General features: G+C 44.9%; 1 protein-coding gene across 2 annotated transcripts in view; it reads left to right on the forward strand.

The window, feature by feature from the left end:
• The first annotated feature begins 535 nt into the window (after positions 1-535).
• The window catches only part of KIT (KIT proto-oncogene, receptor tyrosine kinase), a 92,728-nt gene continuing 79,860 nt past the window's right edge, over positions 536-13,403 (forward strand). For both annotated transcript variants that reach the window (XM_048509940.1, XM_048509941.1), the window contains exon 1: positions 536-715. In XM_048509940.1, coding sequence (XP_048365897.1) covers positions 658-715 — 58 coding nt within the window. In that variant the 5' untranslated portion in view covers positions 536-657. The remainder of the gene's footprint in view (positions 716-13,403) is intronic.

A 13,403-nucleotide genomic window follows, 5' to 3' on the forward strand; every position in this document is an offset into this window, starting at 1 on the left:
TATGGTTTTCGGGCTCAAGACCTCATGTGGCCCCAAGCGACTTGCTGGCTGAACATGCCATAAAAATGCTCAAACCACCACCACGATCCCAAACGTTTCCTTGGGGTGGAAGTAATGGTGGCTTTCATTGCATTAGAAAGGCACTTTTGCATTTCTGCTTCCCCCCCCTGCCATAAACACAAAATTTAAAAAAAAACCACCCTCCTCTTCTAAATTAAAATCTGTTTCTTGCGAGGCTTTTGGGGAAACTTGGCAGGGAGAAGTTTGATTTTCTTTTTTTTTTTAATTGCCACATAAAAAGGGAAAACGGTTTCTCGAGCCGTCTATTTAAAAAAAAAGGATTCCAAAGAGTGGAGAAGCCCACCCGCTCCGCCCTTCCCGCAGAGCCCCCGAGCTGGAGGCTCCCCTCTTGGCTGCCGGAGCCAGTGGGCGGCCGGGGCGGGAGGAGTGGGAGAGAAAGAGGCGTGGCCGGAGCAGGAGAGGCCGCCGGAGTCGGACGCCCAGTGGGAAGCCGGGCTGCGCGGGTGCCGCTCCTCTCGGTGGCGCGCTCTGGCTTGTGCGCCCTGGGTTTTGCGCTCGCCTCGCAGGGCAGGCTGAGCAGCAGCAGCAGCAGGAGGAGGAGGAAGGAGGACGGGACGCCGGGCGAGCGGCACCACCATGCGAGGCTCCTGGGCGCTGGGGCTGGCGTGGCTGGCGCTGCTGAGCGCAGCAACAGGTGGGCACCCGGCAGCTCTTCTCCGGCGGTTGCGGGGATCCGTTGGCTTCACCTGGAACGCAGCGGGCGGGCGAAGGAGGAGAGGGGCGCTTTGTCCTTTGGGAGGCTCTCCGTTGAGGTGGGGGGGGGGCGTCAGCGAGAACAAGCCCCGTTCCCCCCTGGGGGCAGGTAGGGACCGGTGGCGGCGAAAGCTGTGCAACATGCAGGTGGTGGACGATTTGCACCGAGTTAGGTCCAGTTAGCGCAGGCAGTTCCGAGCCCAGAGACTGGGAGGTTGGCAATGCCCGCCCCGGCCGTTATTCCACGGGGCAAAGTCGGCTGTAAAACTTGCGGATGGGGAGTGAAGTTTTCACCTCGGGCTTCCCCGCCGCGCAAGGCTCGGGATGCGCTTCCCTTGACGCGCCCGGTGGGAGAGGCGCTGCGGGCTGGGTTTGCGCCCTGTCCGCTTCCGAGGGAAATCCGAAGGGTCGCCCCGTTTGATTCCAGTAGTGGGATGAGCGCTGGGCTGTGCTAAACGTTTTGGAAAAGAGGCTCTTTTGCAAACAAAACAAAAGCAAACCCCCTGCCCCATCCTGAATGCATTTCAGTGGAAGTTGTACCGTCGCTGGGTTTGCCGTCGGTGGGTGTGACTTCTGTGCAGCCTTCGACTTGGCGTGGTTCTGCAGTGGCTTCCATCTGGTTTAATTTCGTGGGGTTTCCTGCCCAGGTATACAGAACATCGCAGTCAGAATACAATGGTGGAGCATCAGGCTCAAGTGGGACAGTGGGGTTCCAAAATAAGGGTAGGGTGGGAGTGGGGGGGAATTGATTTGACCATCGGGCTGACTCTGGAAAGAGAACCTCTCCCCTCGCCTTGCATTGCTGGTTTGTCAGGATGTCAGATGAATTGCATTGCATTCGGAAAAAAGAGAAATGCCAGTCGACCAGATGAAGAGGGCACATATTTTACAACCCTCTGGTTGCATATTTTACAAATCTGTAGTCAGGCTTACAGAGCAGCCCCCCCCCCCCCCGCAACAGGTGTGTAGTCAACGTTTGACTATTTGCTCATGTCCATGTTCAACCAGCCGTACGGATTCAGTGCCACATATAGGATCTGGCTTTAGTCATGCCATCGCAAATGTTGTTTTTTGAGAGTCTGCCAACACTGCCAGAAGCTAAATTTGATCATGGGAAAGGATGTATGCTACTAAGAGCTGGTACAAAAGAGAATGTAGTTCATTCCTGCAGCTCCTGTTTGCAGCTGGTTAGACAGATCTGCCGCTGGTCCCTTGTCATAAGCGGGTACTTCTCCAAGTCTGTTTGGGTGATAGGAAGAATCTGAGATAGTTATTGATTGTGGCCCTACAGACACGCAAATTGCCATCAAGTCGCAGTTGACTTGTGGCCACCCTTGGTGAGGTTTTCAGGGCAAGAAATGTTCAGAGGCAGTTTGCCATTTCCCACCTCTGTGTCACCACCCAGATGTTCCTTGATGGTCTCCCATCAAGTAAACTTCTCAGAACTTCTGGGCTTGTGCAAGGTTGAGCTGGACTGGGGCTTTCCAAGTCAGGACAGACCAACGCAGATTGAGAGCTAATCCGCATTTCTTTTATCCTCCAGTCTGTGGACTTTACATATGGTACATTAATGTTCCAAGATCCTGAAGCCCTTTCAGTCATATTGCAGTGAGAGCCATCAGGAAGACACTTGCCAAACTTCCCCATTTTTGTATGGACCTTTCTGGGATGACTTATGGACTTGCTTCACTTATTATGGTGGAATTGTTTGAAGCCGCGCTGAGCCCATAAAAGGAAGGGCGGCCTGTAAATAAAGAAATGCAATGAAAGTACATTGATTACAGTGATTTATTTTTATTTATTCATAAATACCCTGCTTCTCTACCCAGTTGGGGCACAGAACACCTTGCAACATCTGATTATCGTAACAGCCCCTGTGGGCATGGATTAAGCTGAGGCAGAGCAACTGGCCCCCAATTGCCTAGAGATCTTCCATGGAGGATTGGGGATTGGGAACCCCTGAATGTTCAAAATCCTAAACACTAAAACTTGCAATTGTGTTTATAGGCCAGTGACAATGGTCCTTTGGCAGTATTGTAATTTAAATAGGGGAAATAATACTTCCAAAAAAGTCACCCTAAGCACATGAAGATGTGTTTCGGTTCAAGCTTCTAGTCAGCAAAGAACAGGATGCTCAGAAATTTCCTGGAAAAAAGAAGTTTTGGAAGAGAGTAGTGGAGGGGTAACGTTTGACCACAATGAGCAAGGATCCTAATAAAAGCACCATAGAGAAGAATTTGTTGCATGAATAGAATATTAGATGTTGCGCAAAAAAGGGTTTCCAGATACAAAACCGCTATAACACAAGAGTGGGGTTAAGTTTTCTCGTCCCGGTCTGTTTTAATTGGAACACTGGACTTGAAAGCATGTTGGCCATACAAATAACACTCTCGTTCAGGTTTTTAAGTATCTTAACGTGTGGAAACATTTTTGCGTATCACATAGCCTGCCTTTTTATGGGAGAGGCTTTGCCACATGCTGTGTCGGCTGCAATAACAGAATTTGCCACGGAGAGGAGACCTCAGCAGCTGTTCGCAGTTACCAGTCCTGAACACCTACAAATCTGCCAATACTAACAAGGCTGTTTGAACCACCTTTTTTCCCCCCCAGCAAGCTGGTTTTGAATATATTTCTGTTATAATGAGGGAACATGGATTCAGGCGGTGCTGTTTTGAGACTATCTTGTAATCAGTACAAAATGCCTTTGTGGTTGAAATGATCGTTAAAAAACATAGAAGCAGCAAAAATATGCATGAGATCGAGACTGCCCAGCTCGTTCCAACCAAGAGGAAACCCAAGATGTATGTCTGTTCTTTTTTTAATGAAATAGGTTTGTTTATTCTATATTTGCCTATGCTTTTAAAATTGTGGACGGTTGTGTGGCTTAACGTCCTGGCCTGGATAGCGCCAGGCTAGCGTGAATTAATCAGATCTCAGAAATTAAGCAGGATCGTCTCTGGCTAGTATTTGGATGGGAGACCTCCAGGGAAAACCTGGACTTTGACATGGAGGCAGTCAAAGCCAAACTACCTCTAAAGAAGATGAATAATTTGGATTCTACCCCACTTTTCTGAACCATAAGGAGTGTCAAAGGGGCTTACAAACTAATTCCCTTCCTTTCCTCATAATAGATAACTTGAGAGGTTGGAGAGAACTGTGGTTAACCCAAGGTCAACCTGCAGGCTTTGTGTGTAGGAGTAGGGAAACAAACCTAGTTCACCAGATTAGAGTATATTGCTCTTAACCACTGTACCTTGCTGGCTGTGAACCTCTCTTGCTATAAAAGTCCTATGCCGCAAGCCAACCGAGACTGTTTACCAGATTAGAGTCTACTGCTCTTAACCACTGTATCGCGCTGGCTGTGAACATCTCTTGCTATAAAAGTCCTATGCCACAAGCCAACCGAGACTGTTTCCCAGATTAGAGTCTACTGCTCTTAACCACTGTATCGCTCTGGCTGTGAACCTCTCTTGCTATAAAAGTCCTATGCCACAAGCCAACCGAGATTGTTTACCAGATTACTGCTCTTAACCACTGTACCTTGCTGGCTGTAAACCTCTCTTGCTATATGCCACAAGCCAACCGAGACTGTTTACCAGATTAGAGTCTGCTGCTCTTAACCACTGTATTGCGCTGGCTCTGAACTTCTTTTGCTATAAAAGTCTTGTCCCATAAGGCAGCCGACACTTGACAGCAAAACAAAACAAAAATGTGGCTTAACTTAGTGTTAGGCTTTCCAATTCAGTGTTTTCCCCATTATTAATTAAACAACACAGGAGTGGAATTTTGCCCCCATGTAGCTCGTGGTCCCACCTGTTGGTCTCCATGGCTGACCTTGTAATGAACCCTTCTCTTTGGATTACCTTTTGTTGCATGGTGTTCTGTACCTGCTGTTTCAGCTTGGTGATATATCTGCCTATGCATTATCAGTTTACATCCCTGTTCTGAAACAGTTAGCCTGGAGGTAAGGGACGTTTCAGAGATACTTTCTTTGCTAATTCTGTGCAAGTAAAAATGCACACAAACAGAATCATCTGTAAACAGTGTACACAGTTACAAATTGCACCTTTTGCCTGCAGAGTGAATAAAAGTGAAGGGTCCAAATACTGAACAGGCCACTGCTCCCATATACTTTGCTAGCGAAACCCACAAATGTGCTCCCCATTCACAGGCCTGTGTATTGGTTACCCAGTAGTTGTGTTCCATAGCACAAACAGTGTTGTAGGAAGAGGTTTTGGAGCTTGGGTTGGGTTTCAGACTAGTAGCTTGACCCAGAGAGCGCTCTGGCAAATATGTACAGGGCTGGCATTTAGACTGCTGTTAACTGCATGGTGTCATAATTCAGAGTTGAATCACTGGTGCGAGAAAGCCGGGACGTTGCTTTGACACAGCAGAAGTATTGGCAGCGGGGTTCTTTTTTCCTCCAAAAATGAGACAAATTCATTGAAGATAGGTCTGTCAGTGATTCAGAACCTTGCCAATTAAATGGAAATGCCATGTTCAGAAACAATAAAAACCTAAATACCACTCAGAAGAACAACAACAATGAAAAAGTATGCCCAGAGGATAACCATCTCTGTTGTGCTCTGTTGGGAGCTTCTGGAGACACCCAGTTGGCCCATATTGGAAGCAAAATGCTAGACTGAATAACCCCTGCTCTGTTCCAGCAAAGTGGCCGTACAAGGTCACCCTCCAGGCTTCATGTGGAGGGGTAGGGAATCAAACCCAGTTTCCCAGATTAGATCCACTTGCTCTTGACCACTACACCATGCTGGCTCTCCATACTTTCTTTCAAGTGTTTATTTGTGACTCGGGCATGTGTGTGTATGCACACTGCTGGAATTGATTAATATGTTATTGCGTTGTTTCCACCCAGATCTGCTTTGATATAGAAAATAGTCACGTGGTATTTCAAAGGGCAGTTGGGTTTTATCCAGCGTGTTTAAAGGCAAAGGGATCAGGCAGATGGGCTAATCCACTCAATTAGGTTGTTTGTCTAAATCCCCTCTGCTGGCATCACCCTCCCAGGAATAAGACCCACTGGATCCAGAATCAGTGCTGACTGCTAGATGCTGCTTGAGAAAGCGTGTGAGTATCACAATTTGCAGTAACCCTAACCCAGCTTCCTATATACACTCAGGGCAAACAGCAATTGCCCTTGACAAGATTGCCAGAAGCAAATGGCTCGTTCTGTGCAGCCCCTTCTCTCTGCTTGTCTCTTAAGACCTCTCTTTGTGGCAGATTCTGCAGCACGATTCCGCTGCAGTCTACACTTATGGACCAGCCCCTCAATTTTGCATGAGGGCGCACCAGGTTGCTTCCTTTGTTACAGGCACACCTTATATGAGCATGGCAAAGATTTGGCTTCTGTCCACAGAGGCATCCACCTGCATAATTTTTGAGAGGAAGGACATGCTTCTGTACTGCCCCAATACAAATGGGCGGAACTAGCCTGGTAAGGTTATTCTCCTGGTACCTCCCTTGAGAAGTGTCAGCCCCCTGTCTTTTGTGGCTAAAAGCAGCAGAAGCAGGATAGTTTAATTTATTAGATTTTATAGGCCACCCCTCCCCTTCCCGGCTCCGGGATCTTCATTGGTACATGCCACCGTGTACTGGTGGTGTAGTGTTAAGAGCAGCACGCTCATCTGGAGAACCTGGTTTGATTCCCCACTCCTCCACGTGGGGAAGTCTTCTGGGTGATCTTGGGTCAGTCTCGGTCTTCATAAAACACTCTCAGCCCCACCTAGCTCACAAAGTGCCTGTTGTGAAAGGGAGGAAAGGAAAATGATGGTGAACCTCTTTGAGACACCTGACAGTCGAAAAAAAGCGGGGTATAAAAACCAACTCAACTTCAGTTGGCAAGTGGTGGGCTGCGAGAGAGAAACAGCAACGAAGCAGACAAGTGAATGTGTGGGATAATTAAATTCCCTCTTTAAATAATAATTTGCCAGGCTGCTTTAAGCATTATTTGGAGCAAGCAGTCAGTCATTTTGGCTTTTTTAACTTTCTCTGTTACTGGCATTGCTTTTCTGATGTCTATTGTTCAAACCGTGTACTTCTACACATTTTCCTCCTCAAAATTGTTCCATCTCTGTTACTTGCGCTAATAATTTTTCTAAGTGTGTTGCTGTCTTTCAATCTGACACACATTTGAAGGCACCTCACGATAATAATGAAAACAAAATCATAGTAGTTGATGCAATCATTAAATGTAGCGGTACTGATGAAATAGTATAGGAGCAAAACTGCCGTGACATTAAAAAAAGTCAGAGCAAAGCTTTATTGTGATTTTTTTTAACTAAAGGAGTGTGTGGGGCGGGAGTGGGGAATAAACAATTGCTAAATGCATGAACAAGAAGTCAAACTTTACCCTGTGAGCGCCAGAAGGATGACAGACATCATGTCAGGTGAAGCCTCGCAGGAAGGGATTCCATTAATGGAATGCAGACACCAAAGAGGCTCTTTGTGTCCTGTGGACACCATCTACAAAGGCAGGCAAAGCTTGATTGATGACTTCAGTTGCCATGCAGGTGGATAGGGAAGAAGGCAGCCCTTCAGGTACCAGGTTCATTGTCTTAAAGGTCAACACCAGCACTCTGAGTGGAACCTAGAAATTAACTGGAAACCAGTGAACATCTTTTGAGAAGTGTGCTTAATTTGGCATGTGCCAGTGAAGATCCCTGACCTGCATGGCCCAGGCTGGCTTCATGTCGTTACATCTCATTAGCTAACCAGGATCAGTCCTGGATAGTACTTGGATGAGAGACCACCAAGGAATATCAGGGCCTCTTAGTGAGGAAGGCAATGACAAATGGCCTCTGCTAGTCTCTTGTCTTGAAGACCCTGCTTGGATTCCATTAGTCAGCTGTGATTCGACAATACTTTACATATAATTAAGAACTGTGTCAGCAGCTGGTATATTTTGGACACAGATGAAGTTTCTGAACAGCAGCCTGTGACAAAATGTAAAGTATAATACAGGAGGTTTGGGCGTGTGTGCTGAAAACCTTTCCCCAGACTGGTGATTCCCTCGAAATTTCTGTCTGGTCTCTGTAGGGTGTCCTTTTTCTCAAGAAAACCCTGGGAAAAAGACAGGTCAGTCTCACCACTCAAGAGGAAGGCCATCAAACCTATTCAGGCATCGAGGTACAAGAAAAGCAGGAGTGATTATTTCAGTCTCCCGTTCCTTTGTTTAACTGTATTCGAGCATGGTGCTTGTTCTTTGGAGTCTTGCAGAAGAGAACACTGTTTATTTTTGCTCTTGAGTGACATGTTGGATTAATATTGAGGAGAAGCACACAGAACAGAAGACACAGTGCCCTAATGGATCCCTTCCTGGGTAAACATACACAGACATTTACATTAGGTTTACCGTCTTTGTTTGTTGTTCTGCTTTGCTCTTTCTAATAGAGAAGAACTGGCACCAAATCCAATATTAAACGTCACCTTTCGTGTGGAAATTGAGCTGTTGAAGCCTTCAGCTCTACTGTTTCCCTCCCTAACATAGGAGCAGAATTCCGATCTTCTCATAATAGTCTTTTCCTTTTACTTGGCAGAAACATATATGGGATGACTTTCCTTTAAAGCCCCTTCTGTCCTTCCAGACCATTTTGTTTGTTTTTAATAAGCGTTCTAAAACTTCAGCTGTGAAGATTTTTTTTAAAATCCCCAATTGGCTGTGAATCTGTTTGAGTAACCTTGTGGAAGTCACCAACTCTCTGCCTTGCATTCCTGGAATAGCTGTTGTGATGATGAATTTCGATAATCACAATCCCCTTGGATGCAGGGCAGGGTAAATATGCAATAATAATGATAAGAAAGAACAAAATGCAAAAGAGATCTAGCAGTAGGTCTTTCCCGTTTGTTACTTTGGGGAGGGGTTGTGGCTCAGTAGTGGAGTATCTACATTGCATGCAGAAATTTCTAGGTTCAATTTCCTGTTAAAAAAGATTCAGGTAATGGTGAATGTGAATTCTGCCTGGGACCCTGAGAACAGCCAATCAGAGTAGATAGTAGACAGACATTGATAGATGAATGGTCTGGATCAGTATAACTCAGCCACATATAATCACTGTGGTACTTTATCTCATGAGTTTGATTGCATCTGAATTTATTCACTTACCCATTGTGTTGCATAGGTCACTAGTGAAAATTGTGCGTTACTTGTCAATAGCAAAGGAAAGAGGGGGGCATGAAGATCTTAACAATTATTGCAGTGTGAGCTTCTGTAAACCAAAACCCTCTTCCTGATAATATATAAGCTTACATTACAGTCTTAACTTGCCTTTCCTCTGTTTTTGTACTGCTTTTCAACAGAAGTTATCAAAGTCATTTGATTACGTAAACATACAAGGTTATGCCATGAAAAGTCAAGCTGTAAGAGCTAACCTTCAAAAGCACATGGTACAGTAAATTTGCATGTTCATAAGATGCTTCAGGCAAACTGGTCTATACTGTAAGGTAACATCTGCACAGCATTTTGATTTGCCATCTGCATCACCTGTGCTGATTCCCTGATAGTCTGTATAGAGCTCTGGAGCAAGTACGATGCTGGTATTCTTGATGAAATCCAAAATTCATTGCAGTAGCCATACTTCTTGCTCTTCTTAGTTTGGCTTCCTTTTATGTGGAAAGAGCATGGTTCACTTCTGCAGGGACGTGCTCAGAGATGGTGTCATCTAACAGGGCATAGAGTTCAATTCAGTTTTACAGGATGTGCAGTCAGAAATCTTGAAGTAGTCACGTAGGCAGTGTGGGTGAATGGAGTTGCTTGTGCCCCTTATTTCCTTTCCTGCCAAAGGCTCGAAAACATTTCAAATATCTGTGGGCTAGCACTGATTTTCAAATATGCCAAAGTCACAGCCACCAGCATCAAATTTGATTTCCCCTGCCATTACAGTCCTTGCTCCTAATCTCTGTACATTTTCTGCTTTTGAAAAAGAAGGGCATCTGTCCACATAACCCTACTTTCTGCCTGTGTTGAATATTTGCCCATAGTTGGGATCAAGATGCAAGATCAAGAGTCAGGTAAGCTTTTTGTGGCTGAAGCTCAGTTGTGTGATTCCCTCAAGAAGATTCACAGCCTATGAGGATGACTGACCAGCACACTCCTGCACTGCCCAATACGCCCTTCACAATGCGTTCAGACAACAGGAAAGAAAAAAGGAATACAGGGTAATAGCAATGAGGAGGTAATGCAAGATGGCACTGATTTAAGCCTTGCAAATCTAAGGGCAACCTCCCAGTAAAGGCGGGGTTTTTAGTGTCCATGTAACCCCACCAGATTCCATTTAGGTTTCAGCCAAGGTTGAATGAACATGTCTCTTTTCAGGATCACTTTGAGTCTATCAGTCAACTGTAGAGTAACATAAGGCATACTTCCTCTGCCCAGGGGGAAGAAAGCTGTCTCCACAACACACCCAACACCTGCCAGCCCACAGGGCAAGAGAGTTCAGGTATGCTTTGAGTAATTGGTTCAGCCTCACTGTTTACCTGAGAACTCTCCCTATTTGTTTTGGACCTGAGTTGGTGGTGATTTTTGGCTCTTCCCTTCAACGTTTAAGGACAGGTATGTTCTAAATGTTGTCCCCCAAACTGTAGCCTGAAATAAAATGCAACAGCAAAAGATGTGCTAGTTATGGGTGTGCATCTTTTTTCCCCCAGTATTTTTTAAATTCGGGTTTAATAACTACCGAATTTTTTTTTAAAAAAACTGATTCTCTATACTGGCTGTTTTTGGATATTTGGGCTTTTTAAAAGGTCTATTATACCCAAACGCCAAAAATTCCTCCTACCTCCGAACTCCACGTGCATCTCGGATGTGGCAGGTGGCTCAGAGCTGAACGCATTAAAATCAAAACTGCTGTTAGTCACACTAAACCTTTGAGGGAGCTTTTATCATGATCTCTTAATTCTCATCCTCTACTATTGCTAAAGCTAAGTATATGTAACTAAACTGAACTCTTATATTCCCTCTGCATTCTCTGGCATCTATTTTCTTTCATTCCTTTGCTGCTTGTCCCTGGAGAAATTTCAGTTGGAAACTTATCTAGGCAGGAACCCTTTTGTTGTACTTTGGAATATTGATGACACTACATAAAATGCCTACTTACTATAATAATAATAATACAGAATACAGAAAAAATGTGATTAAAATGAGGACTGAAAGCTGGCACAACAAAGCTCTGCACGGCCAATTTCTGGAGAAGATCAAGGACAAGGTGGACAGCGAAAAGACCTGGCTGTAGTTAACAACTGGAACTCTGAAAAAGGAAACTGAATCCCTGATTTTAGCCACTCAAGAGCAAGCCATTAGAAACACATTCAATCAAGGCCAGAATGGAAAAATCCTTGGATGATGCAAAGTGCAGATTGTGCAAAGAAGCTGATGAAACTGTAGATCATGTCCTCAGCTGCTGCAAAAAGATTGCCCAGACTGAATACAAACAGAGACACAACTCAGTGGCCAGGATGATCCACTGGAATTTATGCAAGAATTACAACATAAGGACAGCTAAGAACTGGTGGGAACATTGTCCAGAGAAAGTAATGGAAAATGAGAAGGTCAAGATCCTGGGGGACTTTCGAATCCAAACGGACAAAATGTTGAAACACAATACACCAGACATCATCGTGATCGAGGACAAGAAAGTGACCATCATCGACATAGCAGTACCCAGTGACAGCAGGGGTCATTGAAAAGAACAACGAGAAGGTCCACTTCCAGATCCCACCGATTTTGAAAATGGGAGCTTCGAAAGCGTCTATGGCACAAACCAGCTGAGGTCATTCCAGTGGTAATCGGCATGCTGGGCGCCATCCTAAAAACACTAGGGTCGCACTCGAAACATCTTCAAATTGACAAAATTAACATCTGTCAGATTCAGAAGGCAGCTCTACTGGGATCCGCATGAATACTATGTCGATACATTACAACTTCCTAGGCCTCTGGGTGTGGCTCGAATTGTAATGAAAGGCCAACAGCCAGCTAAAGATCTGACAGCTGTGAAATCTACCATCATCATCATCATCAATCATCATCATCATCATCAATAGTAGTAGTAGTCGTCGTCGTAGTACTTGGTGACAGCAGGGTCATTGAAAAAAACACACGAGAAGGTCACTAGATACCACGATTTGAAAATCGAGCTTCAGCATCTATGGCACAAACCAGCTGAGGTGGTCCCAGTGGTAATTGGCACGCTGGGTGCCATCCCAAAAACACTAGGGCAGCACTTGAATTGGCAAAATTAACATCTGAAAATTCAGAAGGCAGCCCTGCTGGGATCCACACAAATACTACGCCGATACATTACAACCTACTAGGCCTCTGGATGAGGCTCAAATTGTAATGAAAGGCCAACAACCAGCTAAAGAACTGGCAGCTGTGAAATCAACCAATAATAATAATACTGTGTTGGCTTAATGAAGAACACAGAATTTGCTGCTTTCATCTGTGTTATAATTTGAGTTCTTTTAAAGAGCTCAGACAGTCAAAATATTTAGGAAACAAATCTTCCATTTCATCAGGCTGTTTAAAATTAGTATGGTAGAAGATAAGGAAGTAGTGAAAGGTGGAGGGGAAAAGGCACTAAAGAATCATTAGCAGCACACAGATGCAAACATCACAATCCACGACACTTAATTTCTGAGGTACATTTTATAGCCAGATAGTGTTAATAACTCATCGCTTTTTTCCTGTCATTTTTATTTTTCCCTGAGAAGCTCCGTCCCGCATGGTCTTTCCCTTCACATTTGTGCGCTGTTTTACAGATGTTGTTTTCTTTGTAGTTTCGTACAAACATCTTCCAGGATTTTGACTCATTTCCTCAAGCCTCCTTCAGCTGTTTTAAAAGGACAAGAGGAAATAAGCTCTAATATCCTGAAAGGCACATAAAAAAAATTGTGTATAATACGAGTCTAGTGAAATCTCAGTTTACTTACAGATGTGTATTTTTTTTCCTGTGGATTCACCTCTGCCCCTGGTACATTGATATACTTTTATGTTTAGCTTATTTCCCATTTTTCTTTCTTATTGGACCAAATCCTGGTTCTCATTCAGCCCATTTATTTGTTTGTTTGTTTGTTTATTGCTTCAATTTAATATACTGGGCAGTGTACAGTTTAATCCACCATATCAATAATTAACAACCCCAATCAAATCATAAACAACATCTTAATTAAAACATTTTGAACATCCTGTAACTCCATAGCTTCACCTATCCCGAATTTCATCAATATCAATAACAGTAGCCCAGCTCAACTCAGCGGCGGTCGATCTCAAATATAATTCCAAAGGTGGAGTGGAATATAAGGGACAGCACCTCAACGGCTGGCCTCCCCAAAAGCACGGCGGAACAACTCCATCTTGCAGGCCCTGCGGAACTGTTCTAAGGCCCGCAGGGCCCTGATGGTCAGAGGGAGGGTGTTCCACCAGATGGAGGCCAGGGCACTAAAGGTCCTGGCCTGGGTAGAGGCCAGCCAGACCATGGAGGGGCCCAGGACCACCAGCAGATAGGCCTCTGACGAGCGCAGAGGCCGAACAGGGACATACGGGGACAGACGGTCCCTAAGATACGTAGTTGAGCTCTGGATTTGTATTAAAATATAGTTGACTATGACAGACCTGT

Source organism: Sphaerodactylus townsendi, linkage group LG10 (assembly GCF_021028975.2).
Source record: "Sphaerodactylus townsendi isolate TG3544 linkage group LG10, MPM_Stown_v2.3, whole genome shotgun sequence".
Classification (NCBI taxonomy): Eukaryota; Metazoa; Chordata; class Lepidosauria; order Squamata; family Sphaerodactylidae; genus Sphaerodactylus; species Sphaerodactylus townsendi.